Raw genomic sequence first — 26215 nt, 5'->3', positions numbered from 1 at the left:
AAAAATGTCATGATGTTTTATAACTATATATAGTTATATATAATATATATAGTTAGAAAAACTATATATATATAGTTTTTCTGCAAAATTCAAATTTTCTTTTTCAAATATAATTATAATAATATAAGCTTTTTTGACCATTCATATTAAGTAATAATATTTAATTCCTAATTAAAATGACAATATTGACACATTCTTTTATTCTTTTAGATGATTTCTAGGCTTGTAACAATAATTGTTTACATTGCATCAAAACAGGGTGAAGAATTTGATATAACAGTGAAATGTAAAATGTCTTGACTGAAGTCTAGACCAGCATTGTCCAACCCACAGCCTGCAGGCAGCCCACTCGATGTTTTTGTGCAGCCTGCAGGTGACCCACTCAATGTTTTTGTGCAGCCCTTTTAAAACAGTAATTATCTTGTATAGATTTTTATTACAATGAAATATCACATGTATAGTTAAATACATTAATATGATGTATAACACCTTATTATGTACAATCAGAAATTAAAACAGTATTAAATATTTTTTAACAAAGCTTCAAATGTATTACATATAATATATATGTAGGTGCAGTACATACTGTATATATATGTATTTAATCAGTATGTTTACAATAACAAATATTTTTAAATTGGTGTTTTAGTATAATGAAATTATTTTTCCTTAAATTTACCATATATGTAATAAATGTCAAGCAATATATACATTCTTAAGTTACAATGGTCTTCTGTGTTTCCAATATATAATAAGAAATTTTATTGTTTTCTTTAAATTCTTTGGAAATAAGCCTAATAAAATTTCAATTAGAATTACACATTTACACGTGCATATAGATTTAAAATTTCAAATCATTCCGTGTTTAGATTGTTAATGGGTTTAATTTGTTTTACTGTGCAAGTTATTTGATTATAGTCAGTCACCAAGGGGCGCTTCATGTAACAGTTATGTTCTGTAGGTCATTTCAAAATTGGATGACCGTTAGTTACTGGTTTTCTTTTTTTTGATCTGGCAGTCATTTTTAATACAGTTATTCTGTTTAGCTATCTCTGCTAATTAATTAGTAGAAAAATGCTTTAAAAAATTTTGGAAATTGAGAGAAGAAATTTGAATTTTTATAAATGAAAAGGACCAGAATGTTCCTAAATTATATGATGACAGTGATTTTTGAATTTATGTTTCCTTACTAATATTACAATGAAATTAAATGAACTTAATAAGCAGCTTCAAGGTGAAAACAAATTGATCACAGACTGTTCTCAAAACATAAAAGCATTCATAGCAAAACTCAAACTTTATGAGTCAGTTAAAATCAAAAACTACAGTTCATTGTCCAAAATTACATAAATTTAATAGTGACAAAAAACATTTTTATAAATATGCACAAGTTANTTGCCAGGAAAGTGAGCAAACTCATTGTTGGTTTATTTAGAATTTATGATTTTAAGGTGTCCATTATACAATTAGCATAAACTAATGTTTAAGTTGATAATGAGTCTGGTAGAAATAACTCTTGCTTGCATAGATATAACAGAATTTAAGATAAAATTTTTTGAAAGAACCTTAAACAGTCAAAACTTTGGCAGCTAAAATATTTTTTTTTTAAACTGTTTTTTTATACTGTTTTTTTTTTTTTAATAAAGTGTACTAATTTATAACTATCTCTTATTCAAAGGCAACTATTAGCAAAATAAATCCAGTAACTTTGTTTTTATTTTCAAACAGGGAATTGAAATTAGGAAGAACTTGAGAAGGTTTAATGGGTTTCCTTTTACGAAAGAATCTTCGGAATTTGAGAAGAAGAAAAATAATCTTGACAAGTATGTAAAACCTTTAATTGTGTCACAAATTTGTTTACTTCAACATAATTTTTTAATGGACATATTTTAGAAATGTTCAAGATATAGCTTTTTTTAGTGATTATCCTGAATTGAGAGAGATTGAAAGTCTGATAATGTGCTGTAATAAATAATAATAATAATATATGATTATTAACGTAATGAAAGAGATGATACAATAACGTATTCTGCTGATATTATACAATTTGATACTTGGTTCTATCTATACTATACAAGTATTCATAGTAAATGAAAACCTGAAAACTCGTTGATTTAGGGAATATTCACTTTGTTTATTAAAAAAATTCCAATTTAAATATAAAGAAGTAAAAGTTAACAAATTAACTTATGGGTTAATTAATGTGCTTTCTTAACTTATGGACTTCTTTCAGATCTGGGCTTTAGATATTTGTAATTGTCAACTTTGTCTAAGCCTGGCTCTGGCCCTGTTTTTAAGAAAAAACTCAATACACTTTGAATAAATTAAAAATTGTACAGAAAAGTTTTCAGATTGAAAATCATTGCCAAATCATAACATGGTCATCAGTGGCAAATCATAAGCAGAGAGGACACTATTTACTGTGGGTTAATTTTACAGCATGATATGTCTGTTGTGGCAAAACAATGTAAAAGATCCATATCAAAAAGAAGGAAAGAAAGATCAGACCTTCAGTTTATAAAACTGATTCTGGTGTATTGGGTTAAGATCTGTTATCTGTAATTAAAAATTTATTTATGCTTCAAGAAAAGTATGGTAGATAGAAGAATTAAAGCAAAATATATGAACTTTGAATAATCATTCTTCCAAACTAGTTTGCTACACAAAACCAAAAATAGTTTGATATGAATCAACTGATTTTGTAGTGGAGAGACCAACATGCAAGTAATGTGGCTTTCTTCTTTATCCTGTGGAAAGTATAGTATAAAAATATTAAAGAATTTAAAATTTTTGTAAATACCTTATGTGATTTATTGGTTTCTATATTAGATGGAGTAGAACCATGTGTTTCTTTATCAGCAGCAAGAAGAATATATAAAGGCAGTGGTGGTATTGATTGAATTTCAACATAATCTAGTTGTACTTCTTCAGGAAAAACAGAAATTGATCCTTGTGGATCTAAAGGACTGTGTGTATTGGGGGATGCTGTTGCAGCCATAGATAAAGCTCTTGATCGAGACCATGAACGCACTCCACTTTCAGAATCACTCTCTCTATCTATACTTTCAGGAACTTGAAGGTAAGTTTTCTAAATTCATAAAATAATCTGTCACTTTTTATACTTGAAACATTTTAACTAAAAAAAACATATACCTTAATATTTTCAGTCCCAGATAAACAACGAACTAAATGATTTAAAATTGCTTTAACTCTTCTTATTTTGCCAAAACTCATCATTTCCATGAGTTGTTTTGGATGATATTGAGGAAGCACAGGACAAGCTAATCGACTAGCTTCAAATATTCCAAAATCAGGAAGGGATCCCAAACTTGCAACACTATCTCTGAAATATTAATAAATATAAATGGTTATAGTTGTATTTGAAATAAAATTCAAATTTGTGTTATTCTATATTTGTATCTTTCAGTTGTAAAAAAACTTGATTAAATAATATCTTACAATACTTATCATTGACAATTATTAATAAATTCTTCTTTATAATTTATTGATTTTTATTTTTATTAAACTTTGAATATTTAAAATTCTAACAAAGTTCCTATTCCAAAATACTGTATTTACTCACACATAAGATAAGGTTTTTATTCATTTTTGACTGCTTCAAAAACCTAGATTGTCCTATACATGCGAACAAAAGACTCTGTGTTTTTTTGCAATAATTTTTGTGAACCGTGTATACTTCATGCTGTTATTATAGGTCTATAGTCTATTTATTGTAAGTTGGCACCTACTGTAAACAAATTAAGACACACACCCCTTTGTTTATTGGTTTAATCCTATATCCATCAATTAAAAACTGCATTACATCTCATTCATTCGCAGAAAATAATTTCTTGTTATTTATAAAAACAATGAAATACAGGTCACTTAGCAATGATTATAAATGTATTATTTTATATTAGTTAAATTGTTATTTTTAATGAACATTAGCACATTCTGAATCATTAAAAATAAACTTTTTCCGGTCATGTGCACTATAATGTTTTGGTTTTGTTTTCCATTCATCACATATTAAAGCAAACATGGTTGTTTGCTTTAATACGTGCATTTGATAATATTTTGTGATTAAATGAAATAAAATTAGAATTGTATTAATAAAGCTAATTTTCTTTATTTTGATCTCTAAAGTCACACCTCATCNAGTGGTGTGGAGTTGCAAGTATATGTGCATTGCTGATGCTGGGAGAAGATACCTGATTTTTTTTTGCCGATGAAATTCATCAACTTATCCAATGATGGCATGCATGTATGACAGGTATGGTGACTACATAAAAAAGGAATGGCATTCTCTGGTAGAGGATGTTACACGTTTTCAGCAGACATAAGTTCATGTACCATACATATTATTGAGATTAGAAAAGTTCTACCTCCTATGTGATAAATTGCATCATATATTTGAATAAATGTATTTACCTTTGGAATTAAATACTGTGGTATAAGAATTAATAAGAAATTTTCATTTTAGGAATTTTATGAACAATTTGTATAATATTCCAAATGAATATATAATTAAATAAACGCCCACAATTGCCATAAATAATCGGGCTCAACGGCAATTGTGGGTGTATATTTGCTATGCATAAGGTTTCGATTGATGTTTATATATTTGAATATATAATTATACACAATATAGAACTTTATACCTTGGTGAAGTAAATTTAGATTGGTTTTCTCGTTTCTTTTTTCCCTCTACTCCAGCTGTAAGAATATTGTAAGAAGTTGAACGTGATAAATTCCCTGTAGCAGTAGCTGGTAAACGAAGTTGAGATGCTTCTTGAGCTCTTGACAAAAGTTCTTGTTCCTTCAAATTTCTACTATCCACTCCTACTTCTTCTTTTTCTTCGCATTGAGATTCAACATCTATAATTTGACATTAAATTATAATTTAATATAAATATTATATTTTTTCATCATGAGAAATGTTTTAATTATATTTTACTATTATCCTATTTAATTGCATACATAATTTAACCAATTATTTCCGTTATATGTATTGATATTATCATTAATTCTTTTGATACTGTAATAAATGTATTCTGTTTTTCTTTGAATAAATAATTTTTGTTTCATGATAATTAATCTTTGACTTAAAAATTATAATTAATTATTAATGTAATATAAAAGATAGTCTTAAATCTATGATTTTATATAATAATAATAATTAATCCCTTTTGTACCTAAGTTATGTAGATGATAAATAGTTAGCCTGAAATATAATTAATGAAGAACTATTAGCTTTTTTTTACAAGTTAGCCTCAATCTTTCCCACAATCAATTTCACATTAGAACAGGAAGAGGATAATAACCCCATTTGTTATGATTTGAACATACCTATATAGTATTCTTGTTTATCCTTTAATATGTAACATAAATTTAATGTGACTCTCATCATCAAACAATACTTTTAAACTCTTTCCAATCTCCTGCTGATAAAAATATGGTCATCACAGCTTTAATTTGTAAAGTATATTTATCTCACCAGTGCTAGTGTCTGCAGAGTTAAAATTCTTCATTTCCATAATTATAAAAGTGAATTATAATTGAGTATCTCAACTTTAAAGCATGATGTTCTTCATTTCCCATCTCTAATATGCAAAAAAAAAGGCATAGTTGAGATGGGAAATATTTCCTGAAGTTTCCATTCCATTGACAATCCCTATAGAGTTGATTTGACTAAAGCTAAACCAGACACACCACTGTTATTAGTCTACAGAAATGCTAATTTTAAGAATTAGATATGAAGTAATTTGACAAGAGATAGATAGTTAAATGCCATCTCATGATAATTTATCATGAGATGACAATCTAAACATGTTTTAAAAATGCAGTTACAATTATTTTTGATAATTCTGTGTATAATATAATTATGACAGAATCTGAAATGATAGAATCTAAAATAATAATTAAATTACATTTTGATAAACTAAAGAAATATATACCATCACAAATGGGTTTCCACTGACTATATATGTGCATTTCATTATCCATTCCAACTACCAAAATACCATCTCGAACCCATGAGATCTGCATTGGAAGAGGTAATAAACCATCGGCAGTTTTTAAATGAGTTGTTCGGATACGCATCCATCTAATCTCTTCAGCATGTAACAGAGGTGCCACCATAGAAGAAGCTTGTTTAAGAAGAGGACGACTAGCTGATTTTGATGCTTTCATTGCTTGAACATTTGCTTGTGCTATATCTGTTGATACAGGTGTAAATAATAAAACCTAAAAAGAATTAAATAATTACAAATTTAGTTTATTACTATTTGATCAATATATATATATATATATATATGTCTTGAACAACACCTTATATACTTTTTCAGAACACTTTAATTTATTTAAACAATCATTTTTGACCCTTTTCATAGGTCTGTATCAGGTTTAATAAATACACAAGATGATTCAAACTGAAAGTTTCAATTAACATTATTACAGAATATTTTTAACAAATTAAAATAGAATTTCAAACACAAACAGCTGTGTATTTTAACTGGATACTAAACATGATATATATGAATAAAATATTACAAAATTCAATTACGAGATAAATTCATTGTAAAATGAAACCAATATAATAAAATAAATTACAGTAAAATTACAAATATAATAAAAATACAACAAAAAAGGGAGAGAAAAAAAAGTAAAATTATAAAATAAAGTAAAAAAAAGAAGGGTTGTAGCTTAAGACAGCTTGTAAGCCTGATATACTCAGTGTCTACTACATGAGTATATGTCATTTGATTGCCACATTGTCGTAATTTGCCACATTTGATTGCCACATTGACTGGTGAATTACCTGGTAATCACTGGTAATTCACCAGTGATTACCAGGATTCTGATAACGTTTCTTTTTGTTATTATTAATACAATGACCTGACCTCAAAGCAAAAAATATTTCATATGCTTCTAGTGTTCTTAGCTTATGCATTTGAAAAACTCTTTTTATCAGTTTTGCATGGTCCCAGCATGCCAACATCCTGGGTTCACTTGCTATTTGGATCAGTGCTATAGTATGTGTATTTCTATTAATGTTGTATTTATGTTCTTTTATTCTTTGCATTAATGATCTGTTTGTTGCACCTATATATGTTGGTCTTTGATTAAATCTATCATCCTGAACTGGAATTGCATATACTCCTGGAGGTAAGCTGTTATTGATATTGTCTTTGCCAGTTGTTAGAAGCCTGAAGATGCTGGAACTGCATTTATAAATTTTAGTTGTATTTTTTTATAGTCATAATTTTACTGTAATTTATTTTTTATATTGGGTTCATTTTACAAAGTATCTGAATCAAATTTTGTAATATTTCATACATATATATTATGTTTAATATCCAGTTAAAATACAGTTGTTTGCATTCAAAATCATATTTCAATTTGTTTAAAAAATGCTGTAAGAACATTAATTAGAACTTTCAGTTCAAATCTTATTTATATGTTAAGCATGATGCAGACCTATAAAAAGGATTGAAATTATTTGTTTAAATAAATAAAACTGTTGTTGAAAAAGTAATTAAGATGTTTTTCAAGCTAAATTTTTTCAGCTTGTATAAATGTGTTTTTTATATATGTAAATCTCAAAATACTATATACAGTGGTACCTCAGGTTACGAACGCCCCAGCATACGAAATTTTCAGGATACGACATGAAATTCGAACATATTTTTGCTCCACGATACGAACAAAAACTCACCATACGACGTTACATTAGTTCGCATTTTTCATTTGTTTTTCTTACTACAGTTATTTTTTTAATGTATTACTTGGCTTTAATTTGAGTATGTTTTTCACGTTGGAACGAATTCTTTGGTTTTACATGTAATCGTTTGGGAAAAGATGATCCACCTTACGACATTTTCATGATACGATCTCAGTTTCGGAACGGATTAATTTCGTATCCTGAGGTACCACTGTACTATTGTATCTTGCAAATGTATTTCCATTAAATGAGAAAATATTCATTTACACATTCATTAAATTATTTTCAGTATGAACTGTCACTCAGATGACATAAAAGATATATTTTTAGAGTGAACATGGAGTGAAATACAAATTGTTAATATCTAAATTTTTTAAAAATTAGTAAATAATATTGTATTTTACATGACTCATGCCATATAATTTGCATAATTTATTTAAAAGTCATTTTTAAAATAGACAAAAACATATATACAAATTTTATATAGCATTTAGGATTGCAAATTTATCATTTAAAATTAAATTTTTGTGAAAAAATTATACTGTTTTATATATGTATATATATATTCACACACAATGCAAATCCTCATTTATCATCATCAATAGGTTCTTGGAAATGCAATGTTAAGTGAAAAAAACAACATGTAATGGAACCAGGTTTATATAGACTAAATAACAAAATATATAATTCAGTTATTATTATTCTGTTTGGATTTCATTTGTAACCTCCAGCATTTACTTTTCACCTCAGAGAATCAATTTTATCATTTATAAAGAAAGTTCAACAATGATAATTTAAATTATTACAACATTAAAATTTAGTAGTAATTACAACATTTTGTGAGCTATTTCCATAAAAAAATTGAATATAACCAAATTACATTTAGCTGATATATAATAATGATTCTCAAATAAAGTTGAGAAAAACTACAAAATTACACTAATAATTAGTTTATCAAGGTTTACTATAAAATTGGGAAAACTATTTAACTTCCACATAATTATTTAACTGTAATTAAAAATTAAACTTACTTTTGATCCAACTGCCACTGTAAGAACATGAGAACCATCCTCAGTTGAAACCCAATCTAACTGTACTAAAGATTTTTGAGTAAGAGGACATTGATTTCCCTGTTCAGAAATTACATGACGTAATGTTTGAAGTGTAGTATAACTAGGAACAGATAATATATGTTGTAATGAAGGACCATGTTCATTCTCAAAATCATCACTGGATGTTAATTTTTGTCTTAGTGTATCTACAGTTTTTCTATTTCTAACAGATACATCAACTAACTCAGCAAGATCCCAAGAACTTTCCATTTTTTTATGTGGCAAAACAACATTTTTTAAACGAATTGTGTCTTCTAATATCCACTCTGATCCGCCAGTTGACTCACACTCAAATATAGAAATGCATAAGTTAACATAACGATTTTCGGGATTTTCCGACGAAGGACGCATAAATGATCTTCCACATTTGTATGCACAAGCAAGTCGGCCACTATAAGCACTACTAACGAATAATGGCTGACCTAAATAAATAAAAACAAAGAAATTTATTTCCAAAATCATAATATAAATTCATATTACTAACTGTTAATCAAAATTTGAAGATTTCAACTTCACTATATAGTACAATTTAAGATGAGAAATATTTTTTTATGGATAAAGAATGTGATAATTTTTAACCTAGAAATATCTTACCTGAAACTTGAACAGCACTAGATTTTCTATTTAGCATCATCTCCCATTCAATCCATGTGTATTCTTTATTTGCATAATGATCTTTCTTTAAATCTGCTTTTACATTTTCCTTATTATTAATATCACATTTCCAAAATCTAAAAATCAACATTTGCTTTATTATTTTATAAGTAATGATGTTTATTAAAATTAATATCAATAAAACAGATATATTATACAATGCTAAAAGTTTAAGAATAACCATTTAATTTGATATTTTTTTCAAGACTAAATTAATATCATCATATTATAAAATAATAAAAATAAAATTTTTGAACAAAAGGATAGATTAACAGTTTGAAAAAAAACATTGAAAAACTTTTAAAAATAATCAATGGCATGCAATAAAATTAACGATATTTTATTAGTAGTTATTATATTAAAAACATTTATAAGTCTTTAAACATTCAATCACTTATATTACTATTAATGTAATTTTTTTTCCTGCAAAATTATGAGAAATTAGCTAATTATCATAGCACAAACTAATCAAGTACATAATAGCTTAAATTTATATTATTTTGGTAATTTGATGATAATTTTTTCTGATGATTATACAGATTGTAGCAAAATAATTACTGGTATATTCGAAATAAAAATGATATATGTATTTTTCTAATATTGATTTTTGTTACATTAATATAGTTTTCAACTAAAATTTTAACTTTATTGCAATTATGGTTTAAGGCATTATGAATAGCTTATTGCAACATTTCATAAAATAGTAGTAACTAATATTTATTACCTAACAGTTCCATCAGAACAAGCAGTACATAATAAATATGGAGCAAAACATGCTGGATAAATGTTAGAAGAACTAAGGTGTCCTGCTGCAGGTGTTGCATGAATAACTTCCACATCAGATGGTAATGGTAAAATTTGTTGACATATCTATATTTTAAGAAATTTAAAATAAAACAAAATAAAACATTAAAAAAGTAATACAGTATATATGTATAATTAAAAATTAGTAAATAATATTGTATTTTACATGACTCATGCCATATAATTTGCATAATTTATTTAAAAGTCATTTTTAAAATAGACAAAAACATATACACAAATTTTATATAGCATTTAGGATTGCAAATTTATCATTTAAAATTAAATTTTTGTGAAAAAATTATACTGTTTTATATATGTATATATATATTCACACACAATGCAAATCCTCATTTATCATCATCAATAGGTTCTTGGAAATGCAATGTTAAGTGAAAAAAACAACATGTAATGGAACCAGGTTTATATAGACTAAATAAAATATATAATTCAGTTATTATTATTCTGTTTGGATTTCATTTGTAACCTCCAGCATTTACTTTTCACCTCAGAGAATCAATTTTATCATTTATAAAGAAAGTTCAACAATGATAATTTAAATTATTACAACATTAAAATTTAGTAGTAATTACAACATTTTGTGAGCTATTTCCATAAAAAAATTGAATATAACCAAATTACATTTAGCTAATATATAATAATGTTTCTCAAATAAAGTTGAGAAAAACTACAAAATTACACTAATAATTAGTTTATCAAGGTTTACTATAAAATTGGGAAAACTATTTAACTTCCACATAATTATTTAACTGTAATTAAAAATTAAACTTACTTTTGATCCAACTGCCACTGTAAGAACATGAGAACCATCCTCAGTTGAAACCCAATCTAACTGTACTAAAGATTTTTGAGTAAGAGGACATTGATTTCCCTGTTCAGAAATTACATGACGTAATGTTTGAAGTGTAGTATAACTAGGAACAGATAATATATGTTGTAATGAAGGACCATGTTCATTCTCAAAATCATCACTGGATGTTAATTTTTGTCTTAGTGTATCTACAGTTTTTCTATTTCTAACAGATACATCAACTAACTCAGCAAGATCCCAAGAACTTTCCATTTTTTTATGTGGCAAAACAACATTTTTTAAACGAATTGTGTCTTCTAATATCCACTCTGATCCGCCAGTTGACTCACACTCAAATATAGAAATGCATAAGTTAACATAACGATTTTCGGGATTTTCCGACGAAGGACGCATAAATGATCTTCCACATTTGTATGCACAAGCAAGTCGGCCACTATAAGCACTACTAACGAATAATGGCTGACCTAAATAAATAAAAACAAAGAAATTTATTTCCAAAATCATAATATAAATTCATATTACTAACTGTTAATCAAAATTTGAAGATTTCAACTTCACTATATAGTACAATTTAAGATGAGAAATATTTTTTTATGGATAAAGAATGTGATAATTTTTAACCTAGANGGACCTACTAAAAACCATTTATTATTTAACGTCCATAAAAATTATATTTATATTAATGATGTCTCCAAAGTTCAGTGAATTTTTTGCAAAAAAAAATAATTTATCAGGAAGCACATGAGCGCCATTCGATGACAAGCTCACAACAAAAACAAGCTTAAGCAATGGCATAGTCGAACGGTGCACACTCAGTAAGTAATCCTACAATTTTTTGTTTATAGCATAGTTTATATGGATTATTCCCAAAAAATTATACGTATTTTGGAAATGTTGAGTCGAATTAGTCTAGAATCGATTAATTTTATGGAAGAAACTTTTCAAACAGCCGTAGTCCGTAAACTGCATATATGCTGGGCTGTGATTGGCTGGACTCGTAGAAAATGGATTCATAAAAACCAGAACGTATGTACTGTGTTATAGGAGGGTCAACTGTAATATATTTTAAATGAAATAAAATAAGTAAGTGAAATTTTGAACTTCCAGATTGATTGTTTTATGAAAAAAATTTTTTTTACTAATCAATATAATAAATAAGCTTATCAAGTGTAAAAAATTATATAAAACTTTTTTGATAAAATAATGAATTGATAAAACTAAACTTGAAATTAAAAAACTTACAAATCTAAACTAATGTTTGGTTGTTTTGTTTATTTTTTTGGGTGTAAATTATAATTTTATTAATTACAGTACTTTATAAACTTTTGCAGGTAATGGAAACTGAACGTATGATATATCTAGTCACTGAATATGCCAGTAAAGGTGAAATATTTGGTAAGTTACACCTTAATTTCTAGTTTAAAATTTTTATAGTAAAATTATTCTACATTTGTATTAGATAATTAAGTTTCAAAATTACTATATTGTAAATTATACAATCTTTAGCTTATAATGCAAAACTTTTTTAAAATGTAAATAAATGTAGATGGTATTAATTACTCATCTGTTGTAAGAGAAAAAAGTCTGGAATTATAATTAAATAATTTTGACTGTTAAAAGTGAATGGTAAATGATATTAAAAGAATATATTTTCTGTATTATAAATAAATTCAATTTAGTTTTTGTAATGAATGAATATTTAAATAAATGAGTGAAAATGATTCATGATAGATTATAGTATACAGAGAAAAAATATACAGATATTTCTTGATTAATGCAGTTAATTAATCCCTCAATGCTACTGCATATATCAAAATCACATTAATCAAATACAGAGGGACTTTGATACTCGATTTGACTATCACCACCTGCTAGAATAAATTTTTGGTTAATAAAAAATATTTTTATTTATAGATATCATAAGATCATAAAAATAAATTAATGTGAATATGAACATACACACAAAAATGATAAAAAAAATCCATAAAATCATGAAAAAATGAGCAAAAATTATCATTATATTGTGTGATATTATACAATAATGAAAAAATGGGAGTATGAGCTGCTGACCAATATAACACTATTTTAGTTCATATGACTTCATGTACATGATATATACTACCAAACAAAAGATCAAATGAAATGAGAAATGAAAGAAGAGTATATCATGATAACTACAGTACTTGTACAAGTGCACACTTATTGTAGTTACCATGATATGCAATTCTTTGATGTAATCTCAAAAATTTGTATGAAAGTTACAACTCTGTTTTATTATTATAAATGAACATAAAAATAAAAGTGTTCTGTTTTGTCTGATCTTAAGTTACTCATTGACTGGTATTATATACTCTACAGTATCTATTCAACTAATAAACAAGTGAACATATTTATCAAGTCCTGTTTATTATTATGTCTATTACTACAATTATTATTTATATATAATAATTTATATGTAGTTAAATAGATATATTTAAACAAATTAATAAACTTGAAAAGTAATTATATTATTTAATTTAATCATTTATTAGAAGTAATGTCATAATGACACGAAAATAAATTAATTAAATAAGCAATACTACAAAAATATAAACAAATTACATGTTAAAACATTAAAAACTTTCATTTTAAATATTTTTACAAATTTTTTGGTTTATATGTTTAATTTAGAAAATAACTGCATTATATGTAAAGAAACATATGAAAAAAGCAAATAAATATTTAAATATCACTCATATAAATGTAATTCACTCAATTAAGTTTAATTAAATAAATAAATTTACTATCCCATTTATTTTACTTTCTGTATTTATAAATATACACCAATATTTCTTACTTTAGTAGTTGTTATCTGAAGTGGAGAAGCATGCAAAGATGAATGTATGTTATCATTTCCAGGTTCAGGACTATTGCTTCTTGAAGAATGAGTTGAATGAATATCATCCTGTATTAAATTACTTTCAGGAATTAAAGGTAATTCTGGATCATGGTCTGAAATAAATAAGCAATAAAATCAATAATGTAAAGTTGAACTAAAACTTATATATATATATATATATTTTTTTTTTTTCTGAATTTTCTAATGGTAGCTGTTTATTTGTTTATTAAGTAACATCTCTTCAATCCAAAAAAAAACTTCCGGTAGACCACCTCACAGCCCATTCAGGTTATAAAACTCCTTTTATTGCTTTTTTACAGATGCATTTCGAGCCAGGTTAACTTTCTAGCTCCTCTTCAGTGCTACAAAATAAACTTTAATTATAAAATTGACAAAAAAACAACGCGAGTAGAAAATATATACAAAACAATAAAAACATCTCTCATAATACCTTAAGAGTTTCCATAGGTTACAATGGCTTAATTTCACACTTATATGGTACTATTACACTTATACGGTACTTTTAGTCCATTTACAATGCTTTTACCAACATAAAGAATTATATTAAAAGCGTTTATCGTGTTATATCGAAAGGATGTACAGCTTGCTACACTAGTAATTATAAATTATGAGATTAAGTAACATTTTACAATAACAACCTTCCCTTATATAACTAATATTTTTGATAACTGTTCTAAACTTTTAAACAAGGATAATGCAGTTTTGGCACCATCTTTGACCAATAAAATCTCACATGAAATTCATAAACTAGGAAAACACAAAACCAATGCTGATAAATTGAAGAAAACTGGAATTGTTTATGGAATTAATTGTAACTGTCAAAATCCGAAAAAATACATAGGAGAAACAGGAAGGACTTTAGAATTACATATTAAAGAACATGAAGCTGCCATAAAACTAAAACATAATAATTCCCCTTGGTTTAACTATATCAAAAATAGCAACTGCCAAATAGATAGAAATAATATTAAAGTCCTATACTATGAAAAAGACATTTATAAATGTAAATTCAAAGAACACAGAGATAATAAAATACAATAATGATAATTTAATAAATGTGTCAAATTGTATGCAAATCAACCAGCAATGGTATAACATAATAGAGGGCGCAAAGATAAGTTAGTTAATTATAACGTAAGGATTATACATTGTCACAAAAATCTTTTTGTATTTTAATGGTCTTAAAAGGATATACAACACATACTGTTATATTTTCAAAATAATAAGCTTTTAATTAATAAGAAACCTGTATGTATATTTATATTTATATATTTTTTAAATGTTATTGTAAAATGTTACTTAATCTCATAATTTATAATTACTAGTGTAGCAAGCTGTACATCCTTTCGATATAACATGATAAACGCCCTTAATATAATTCTTTATGTTGGTAAAAGCATTGTAAATGGACTAAAAGTACCGTATAAGTGTAATAGTACCATATAAGTGTGAAATTAAGCCATTGCAACCTATGGAAACTCTTAAGGTATTATGAGAGATGTTTTTATTGTTTTGTATATATTTTCTACTCGCATTGTTTTTTGTCAATTTTATAATTAAAGTTTATTTTGTAGCACTGAAGAGGAGCTAGAAAGTTAACCTGGCTTGAAATGCATCTGTAAAAAAAGCAATAAAAGGAGTTTTATAACCTGAATGGGCTGTGAGGTAGTCTACCGGAAGTTTTTTTTCGAATTAAAGAGATGTTACTTAATAAAACTTATATATTTATTAATGTTCATACTAATATTTGACTATAAGAGGAAAGTAAATTATTAATTTAATAATTATACAATATTGTTGTGATGATTTTATATGAAGAATAACTAATAAACTATATTTCTGTAATTTTCAAGTATACTTCAAAATCAGAAATATAATATGTATTAATTTGCACAGTTATGAACTTTAGCTTAAAATCATTAAAAATTTTCACAAAATACTACTAAATTTTCTACTATCCATTTATTCTGTAATCTAAACAGATCATTGACAAATGTATATATGTAACTAAAAATTCAAATACATACTTTATCTATTTGATACAATATCTATATTATATCATATAAACGTTTTTCATTTATTTAACTTAATTCTTTCACGAATCACATACTATCATGATTATCTCAGACATATTACACATCATTTAAATTTCCAAATATTTCAATTACCGTATTTACTTGAATATTAGACAATGTCGCATATAGGATGAGGTGTGACTTTAAAGATCAAAATAAAGAAAATTAGATTTATTAATATCAATACAATTCTAATTTTATTTCATTTAATCACAAATAAAATATCAAATGCATGTAAATGCACACACTGTCCCACAAAACTTACTGGCATTTTAAACTTAAAGGAAAAATCTTGTAAAATTGACAACATAATTTGTTCATGTAAAGCTGGACAATTGGAAACCTTTTCTTTGCCAATTCTTAACAGTCGAATTCACTCTTCATCAATTACACTTATGAGTTTCTTCGAATTTCCAAATAACCATCTATTTTCACGTGGGAATGGATTAAAACTTATATCAGGCTCTGTGTGATTTTGGAATTTCAATTTGGAATTAAATTCAAAAGCTTTGCTTTTCCTATTACTATTCAATTTTACTCCTGGCAATATACAAGAAAGATTCAAACGATTCACATAAAATACTTTTGTTTTTAAACACCAGAAGGTGTGAATCCGGTAAAATATGCAAATACATACTTTACAAAAATTATACAAAAGCGCAAAGAATCCTTCGCTCGCATGTATAGGATGACCTAAGTTTTTGAAGCAGTGAAAAATGGATAAAAACCTCAATCTTATATGCGAGTAAATACGGTAAATTATTTGATGTATACTGCAGAATCTGTATTTCATAATCTATTTAAATGTCATCATTTTATTCTTGAGCATGTTTAGTTGATTGTTTCAGGTAAAATAATATATAAATGATGGTTGTACAAGCATCAAACAACACATTTTAGTAATATATTACTGATTGATTTTTGCTCTCAAAATAATTAATCACTTAGTTGTTATAGAGAGACAAGAACCTTCATGAAAGAAAATCTCAAACAAAAAGTAATCAATTAGCAATACAATAGAATATATATTAAAACTGAAAACAATCTCTACAAAATCTAAAATTTAAAGATTTAACAAAAATCAAAGTAAAATCAACTATAATCATTTGAACAATTTTAACTTTATAATTTTTAACTTTAGCTAGCTTTATAATTAGTTCACAATATCAAACAGAAAGTTTGCAGTTAATATTCTATTATGTAAAAAGTTAATTTAAATGAATGTAGTGTTAAAAACCAGTTTTTGCTTTGAGAATTTATACCAGTAATTACAGCAAAATTATTATTTAGCAGTTAATTACAAATGGCAAATCATTAATAATTTTATAAAAAAAATAATAATAAAATTCTACTTAAAAACATGAATAATTGTGTGTTGAAAGAACAAAATATACACATTAAATATATGAAGAAATTTCTCCCAAATCCATATTAGCTCAGAAACATTACCAAAAATACAGGGAAAAAGTGAAATCTCCTCTGCACATGGCGCTGGTATTGATGAAGCTGTAAACAGACAAAGCGATATTGTTGATTGTTAAAACATATCAAGTACCATTTGTTAATTCTTAAAATAATTATTGGATAAATGTATCTCGTTTAAAATTTCAAAAATGCCAAGTATGTGATGCTGTGTACCACATTGTTCTAATAGTGCTGGTCACAAGTTTTCAAAAAATCTAGTATTGTGAAAGAAATGAGCTTACTGTTAAATGAGCAAGACTCACAGTCCCAAACCAGTTGTTCTTGACTTTAATAAAATTAAGAGTGAATACAGCAAATTTTGAGTTGAGTAGGATGTTCAGTGTATCTGAAGAAACAGTACAAAATATTTTCATCAGTTGGATCAATTTCATGTATTTACAATGGCAAGGGTTAGATATATGGAGTGAGAGATCTCTTGTTGACATATACATGCCTAGTGATTTTAAAATGAAATTTCCAAATATTAGTTGTTATTGATTCTCTAGAATGCAAAATAAGCAAACCAAAAAATTCTGTTGCACAGCAGGCTACATGGTCATCATATAAAAATGATAATACTGTACATTAAAAGCAGCTGTAAGTTGCACACCAGGTGATCTAATAAGTTTTGTTTCAGAAGCATATGGTGGTTCTGCAAGTGATCAACAGATTGTAGAAAGGTCTGTACTGTGTAAAATAACAGAGGCAAAAGACTGTGTAATGGCAGATAGAGAAATGTTAAAATTCAGGACTTGATAATTACTAAAGATGTAAATACACCCACTTTTATGAGAGGAAAAGTATAGCTGAACAACAGTTTGTTATCTTGAGACAGAAAAATATCTAGTAAAAGAAATACATATTGAACATATTATAGGAATGGCTCGTACATACAAGATTTTGAAGCAAGACATGCATCCAATAGTAACCAAACTTGGCAGTGAAATTATATGTTTTGTTATGCAATTTTAGACCATGCATTTTGGCAGAGATGCTTAATTTGTTTCACTGTTAGCCTAGCTCTCTATTAATACTGTATATAATTTTTTTTCCATTTTAAACCTTAGCCTAATTCAAGTTTTCCATTTATACTATTTTTATTTTTTTTTGCTTATAAATTCTAAGATTAAGAATGTATACTAGCATACACAGTAAGGTCTTCATTCAATTATAAATGTTATAAATGTTTAAATGTAATAATTAATGATAAAAATGTTGACATAGATTATATTAACTTACTTTTCTATTGCATTGGCTTTCCTACCAGTTAATTTTGCATTCTATTTTTTTAATTCCTCCTTTAATTGTATTGTTGTTAACCTTTCTAAATAATATTTTCGTTTTTTCATTATTTTAAAGTAAGCTATCCTTTGACCGGGGCACCTTGTTTACAACCGCATCGATATGCACATGCACAACACCTGTGTCATGTGATCACTTTTCCCCTATTACAATGTTTATTTACAAAACACAAACTGTGATGAGTGAAAACAATAATAATGATTCTATTTCATTTACAAAAAACTACAAATATATATAATAAGCAGAGAGATTATCATAGTATCAAAAATAATTAATAAAAGAAATGAAAATACTGTAAAGACACATACAGTTTATTAATTAAAATCTTGTATTGATTATATAATTTTCTTTAAAATTATAGTGTGTATAGACAAAAATGAGAAATCAGTTTATGAAGAATCTGTAAAACCATTAAAAAACTTGATTATTGATCAAATGTGTTTGTCTTCTTGCAACTTTACAGAAAATCAGCCATTTCCAAGTATCTATCTGGCAAGTAACAATCTATCTGATTCATAATGTCATAATTTAAGCTTTTTTAATAGAGTTTAATGTTCATAATGTCATAATTTAATTTTTCTAAAAGTTTGACTATCCTACAAGATGCTTATTTACATCTTCCTTTGTAAGTTTACTATTGATGGCTCCTTCCTTAATTAAGCAGTATTCCATAATTCTATTACTTAAATAGTCTTTATAATTCCTAAATATTCCATAAACTAGCAAAAGAAACTTTAAAATTAAATATAAATTATAAAAAAATGACATAAAAAGAAATCATACCATCCTGCCCAAACTGAGAAGAAATTAATATTCTCCACATATGTAGTACTGAATCTCCATTTTCTTCCTTTTCTAAAACTACTAAATAAAATGGTTCTTCAAATACTGAACTATGTCTTAAATCAACAACTGCCTGAAGATCAGGTTCAAATAAACCCATTTTTTGGCTTTCATCATCAACATGCATTTTCAATGGTGATTTGTATCCTGTTATTAATTGTTCTTGAAATATATGTAATAGCTGAGTGTTTTTCCAGTCCTAAAATTACATATTAAGTTCAGAAACATAAATTTAATATATATTTTTATTTAATCATAAATAAATCATTACTTTATTAATTTATTCCTTTCAATATAAAGAAGTAAAAATATAATTAAAACTGCTAGTAATTTTAACTATTTTAGAAATTAAAAAATTAATTACCATATTTCATTGATTCTAAAATTCATATTTTTTCACATTTTAATGCTTCTGATGAAATCATGATGTATTTTATATTTAATATCTAAGAAAACTTGAAATTTGATAACAGCAGAGTAACAAGTATAGGCTATTGTAATCTGAATATGAGCAAATTTTGTCATTTATATTCATTCTGTTTTCTTTTCAGTTATGTGCATTGATAATATTACACATATTGAATTCAATCTAAACTTTGGGACATTATCTTATCCATCTTGAGAAAGATTACATTATGATCCAACATTAAAATAAAAAAATTATGATGATTAAAACAAATAGAAATAGCATTGTAGACATAAATAAATATAGCTTTAGTTTATTATAGCATATTGGTAAAAAAATAGAAGTTGAAGATAATTCCATGGACAGTTTTATGCTACTGAAGATTAATAAAAAACTGTATACTTTCAATTTAAAATTTATTGATTATAATAATAATAATAATAGCTCTCCCGTGGTCACCACCTGGTCCAGGTGATCTAATAAGTTTTGTTTCAGAAGCATATGGTGGTTCTGCAAGTGATCAACAGATTGTAGAGAGGTCTGTACTGTGTAAAATAACAGAGGCAAAAGACTGTGTAATGGCTGATAGAGAAATGTTAAAATTCAGGACTTGATAATTACTAAAGATGTAAATNCCGATTGCCGTGAAACTTTGGGAAGTTGTTTAATATACTCCAGCGAAGGTTTGTGGCATAGTACGATTGCCATGAAACTTTGGAAAGTTTTTTAATTCACTCCTGCAAAGTACATTTATCCTACGATAGATGGCGCGCGTTTACACGAGCATTCGAGCAGTGTGTTCGATCGATTTCAAATTGTGAAGACCATTTCCCCCTTTCAAAAAATATCTCTATATATGCATTTGTTATTTACGATATTTGTAATAATTTTTGTTTAATCACTTTATTTCAACTTTTTTTTGCTAATTACGTATTCGCTCGAACTTAGTTAAAACCTTAACTGTACCCCGAACAACAACCGAAGTTGTAGGAAGAAATTCGCCTATTTTATCGATCTAGGTATCCCCCCCTTTTCCAAATTTTAATATCGACTCAAAATAATTTAAAAAGACAAATTACAATAAAACGGTTTATTATCCAGCTATCAGAAATTTCACAACATGCCAAGGAAGAGCGGAAGGAGCAATTAAGTAATCAAAATTATGAAGGATTAAAAAAAATATATAAAAATGGGAAATATCGCACTTCTAACAATCTCTGCGAGTATGTGGGCTAAATTTAAAGGATCCGTGCTTCTCACTTGGACAACTGTATGAGGCCTGTTCATGCGTCGGAAAACCTGATTTNCGTGTTCTTTTTCCTTGGTTTATATAAGTTGAAAAAATGCATTATATGCTGAAAATATGTCTATATAAAAGATTTCTTCACTTTTAGACAGCATTCAATTAATTGTCTGCATACACAATTAATAAAATTTTAATAATTTTACTATAACATACCAAACAAGTAGACTTCCATCAATTGGATGAATACTAAAAAGTATATCAGGATTTTGATGCCAATTTCTAATAAGCATATAAATTTAAAACAAATATATAAAAAATTATTTTATACTTGTCTACCAGAGGAAAAAAAGAAATAAAATCACTATGGATAAATTATAAAGTTAGGCAAAATACAAAACAATAAGAAAAAAATAATGACATAATAAACTTACTTAGTTTTTTCTTAAAAACATAAATATTTACTGTATATGTTACTATTAAAAGGTTTTAAGCTGTATTCTAGCTTAGTATTTAAGCTAGAATACAGCTTAAAAACCTTTTAAATGTACTTTCTACAAAAATTTCTAATAATAAATGCAACAGGAAGAAACATAAAGAAATGTTATTACAGCATCAGAATATTATAGAAAATAATTCCATTAAATGAATACATATGACACACATTTTAAATTAATTTTAAGATAATTGTATAATTTGTATTTTAAAAAATGTATGAGTTTAAATATTCTAAAGACATTTATCTTTGAAACATCTTTTCATTAATGTATAAATTACAGAAGTATAAAGTGTCATACTTCATAAATACCAAAGTAAACGTGTTATACTACACAAACTATTCAAATATTTAATTAAAATTTAACATAATAACTAAATTATATTTATTAACAAATTTCTTTTAATGCCCTTTTAATGTCACAGAATTTTGATAAAAAGTATGTACATAGAAAGGAAATAAAAAGAAATACTAATATAAAAATTTTTACATCTTCCAATTAAAAGTCTGATTTCAAAATGTTTTGAAATTTTAGATTTAAATTGCTTTCAAATATTTGAAACCATTTCTAAAATATAAATTTATTTTGACATAAAACATGTTATAAAGAAATTATAACATGTCAATGCTTTTATATATATATATATATAAAAGCATTGACATGTTATAATTTCTTATATATATAAGAAATTATAAATAGAATAATATTTAAAGAGATTTTGTCAAACATAGTGTTTAAGAAATAATTTAGCATATCTCCATACTTTCAATCTAGCAATATTGCAATTTCTTTCAAAGTTATTGCATTTATTTTTTCACATTTAATATCCATTTTATTAAAGTATAAAAATTCTTCACATGTTAAGTTAATAAGTAGAATTAAATGAATTAATAAAATAAACAAATTAAATAATATGTTAATAAAGTTACTATGCACTATTATGAATATAAATGTTATAATGCATAAATGAAATTATAAGTTATGTCTTTTTCTAAGAAAGATGTTTAAATTTCATTATTGTTTTTACTTTTATATTGCTTATGTATACAGAATACTGCATGCGTGTATACACGACTAAAACTGTCCACATTCTTACATAAAATAACAAATTCTTCATTTTGAAATTCCAAATCTTTGATACGTGTTCTTTTTCCTTGGTTTATATAAGTTGAAAAAATGCATTATATGCTGAAAATATGTCTATATAAAAGATTTCTTCACTTTTAGACAGCATTCAATTAATTGTCTGCATACACAATTAATAAAATTTTAATAATTTTACTATAACATACCAAACAAGTAGACTTCCATCAATTGGATGAATACTAAAAAGTATATCAGGATTTTGATGCCAATTTCTAATAAGCATATCAAATTTTCTTTCTAGTGTATCTCCTGAAGGAAGCTNTGAGGCCTGTTCATGCGTCGGAAAACCTGATTTATTCGTGTACGCACCAGGCAGAAAAACAAAAAATATCGTGTATCCACAAGCACTACAATAAATAAATAAAATTGAAACGACACTTTGAAATATTTTCCTGATGAAAATGAATAATAATAATAAGTTTCAATAAAAATGATAAAATGAAAATTTATTTTATCATAACGAGTTTGCTTGAATTTCGTTTCTTCTGAGATCGCAGAAATGCGCGACGGGTAAGCTAGTTTAATATAATTTTAACTGAAAATCCAATGTCAGTATCCACTGAAGAGGCCTAACTAGAGAAATGCATATGGATTTATTAGGAAATGTATAAATAAATACCTTTTTTGATTTGTTAACTGTCTTGTCATAATTTGTCTTCAAAGTCAGTGTAGATTGAGTTATACTCAAATAATTTTTCTAAAATATTTTAACTTTTAGAATTATACTTATATAATTGATTTTATGAAATTTGTTGTTTATGAGGTCCTGGTCAAAAGTTCCATTGGACAAAATGCTCAAAAACTGAGATTTTTTGTTATAGGTTTTTCAAAAGTATGATGCACAAGATTTTCATTATTACATCTGAATCAATAACAATGTCTTTTCCACAGCTGCATAACACTTCACTGCCAATAGTTTAATTGCAACTCATTCCATAGTCTTTTCCTAATCTGCAACCACAACTTTGTAATTCTTTTACAAACCCATGCCATCAAGGTTATGCTTGCTTAAAGAGTTACAGAATATATTGTGGTAATTGTTGCAATTGCAGAATGGTTGTAAATTGACCTGTACTTGAATTTTTGTTCATAAAACAGGCCATGAAATGATTTGCTGATGATATTGCAGCTGTGAAATAGGTTGCAGTAGAAACATCTGTTATGGAATGAATTGCACAAACTAGCCAGAAATGTTATCAGAATCACAGACATGTTCAAATTGACAAGTCTATCTTCACATAAAACTTCTTTTAACAAAAAAAAAAAAGCAAATCAACAGAGCAAATCAAACATTTTTGGAATCTGCCTAATTTCAGCTTAAGGTTTAAACAGTTTGTTTTGAATTTGAATGTAGAAAAGAACACATGTGCAGGTTCAAATTTTGAAAAGGCCAGTGGAAGACAGTGCATGTATGTTCTTTTCTATACATTCCAATTTGAAAGAAACTCTAATCAGGTAGGTTCCAGAAATGTTTGTGATTTGCTCTGTATTCTGTCTTTTTTTTTCTTTTTTGCTAGAAGCTGAAGAGATTTTGTTGTTATCTAAAGATGTTAGATATATACAACAATGTTGATAAAGTACTTTTATGACAAGTCTACCTACAAATATATGAAAATGTATGTAAATGGCTTAGCCAGAAAAAAATTGCTCCTAAAAATCATTTGCAATGCAATTCATTTGATGATTTAGTACAATTACAAGAGTAAAGATACCATACAAACACTAATACAATACTAGAGTATATGGTGTACTGCACTTCACTCTAAAATATCTTAATACTTACAGCAGTTAAAAGAATAAAGTATTTTTTATGAAAGACAGTTGCTTCTGTTGAAAGAGTGTAAATTGCAACATATTTTATTTTCAGCCAGTTTCTTGTAAACCTATTTTCCATAAGAAAGATGTAAGATCCTTTGTCCATTAATTCCAATTGACCTCTAATAATTTATTGATTTCTTTGATAAATCAACTAACCCTTCAAGAACATTAGGTTGGAAAAATCTTGTACTGTACTATATTAATTAATTCATTTTTAATCCAAAAAAAACTGTATATAATAGATTAATAATAAATTTTTACATTAAAATTTATACATACAAAAGCCATTTATAAATTTTAAATATCTTTTATTTATGATTTATCAACAACTCTTAAATGTTTTTATTCTTCAAAAAATAAAATAATTTCCTATGAATAAAGATACTAAAATTTTTAATAGTGCAAAACATAAATAATTTATTAAAATACTTTAAAATAAATAAAAGAGTAAAAAAAATTAAAATGCTTGTAAATTTTTGTAAGAAAATACATTTTAAGAATGATGGAAGTATGCTTAACTATAAAATAATAAAAATAACTTACATGTGTTGCATCGGAAATTGCATCCAATTCAATAATGCAACCTGGATGTGCAGCAGACTGAAGGCTAACAATTTTAAATGTATCATGTAAACTTAATTGTCTATAACCTAATTCTGATGAAGTGCTACTAGACATACTCATATCCTGAAAATAAAATGTATTAATATATTAGTATATGAGATTAACAAATAAATATTCATACTATTAAATGTATTTTATATTAATAATGATAACTGAAATATAAAGTATTTAACATATATATAACTTATCTATAGAATTAAAGCAATAAATCATGGTATCAGAAAGATCATCAGTATTTGCTTCATTATATAAAAAGTTTCACTGAAAAGTCAGTATTAAACAAATGTACTTTTTAATTAATAAGGAAATAATTTTCAATTGAAAACTACACAGAATATTCACAAGCAAAATTACTTGAATGAAACATACGAGGGCTGTTCAAAAAGTATCAGACCTTTGGTCGGCAAAAATACATTTATTGATTTTGAGGTACAAAACCCTAATCCCATTCAAAGTAGTCTCCTTGGTAGTGTATACATTTCTCCCAGCGTTCCTGCCATTGCTGGAAACACTGCTGGAATGCATCTTTTGGAATGGCCATCAGCAAGTCTGTCGCATTCCGCACAATGTCTTCTCTCAACTAAAATTGGGTTCCTTTTAGCGGCATTTTCAGCTTGGGAAAAAGCCAAAAGTCACACAGAGCCATGTGGGGAGAGTACAGAGCGTGACGAACCACAGGAGTGTTGTGTTTGGCGACGAAAGCCCGAATCAGATGCGCAGAATGGGCGGATGCGTTATCACGATGGAGCTGCCAAGTTTTGATCGACCACAGATCC

At 26.4% G+C, this 26215-nt stretch overlaps 1 protein-coding gene across 1 annotated transcript in view; it reads right to left on the bottom strand.

The window, feature by feature from the left end:
- The window catches only part of LOC111630503 (dmX-like protein 2), a 190820-nt gene that overhangs the window by 99024 nt on the left and 65581 nt on the right, over positions 1–26215 (bottom strand). The window contains exons 17-26 of the mRNA XM_023374610.1: positions 25359–25502; positions 19646–19904; positions 13959–14113; positions 10214–10359; positions 9430–9566; positions 8755–9257; positions 5958–6246; positions 4662–4878; positions 3154–3343; positions 2801–3088 (exon numbers count right to left, since the gene is read on the bottom strand). Coding sequence (XP_023230378.1) covers positions 2801–3088; positions 3154–3343; positions 4662–4878; positions 5958–6246; positions 8755–9257; positions 9430–9566; positions 10214–10359; positions 13959–14113; positions 19646–19904; positions 25359–25502 — 2328 coding nt within the window. The remainder of the gene's footprint in view (positions 1–2800; positions 3089–3153; positions 3344–4661; positions 4879–5957; positions 6247–8754; positions 9258–9429; positions 9567–10213; positions 10360–13958; positions 14114–19645; positions 19905–25358; positions 25503–26215) is intronic.

Source organism: Centruroides sculpturatus, unplaced genomic scaffold (assembly GCF_000671375.1).
Source record: "Centruroides sculpturatus isolate CEXI.00-Female unplaced genomic scaffold, Cexi_2.0 scaffold576, whole genome shotgun sequence".
In the NCBI taxonomy this organism is placed as follows: domain Eukaryota; kingdom Metazoa; phylum Arthropoda; class Arachnida; order Scorpiones; family Buthidae; genus Centruroides; species Centruroides sculpturatus.
This window is presented reverse-complemented; position numbering and strand designations above follow the sequence as displayed.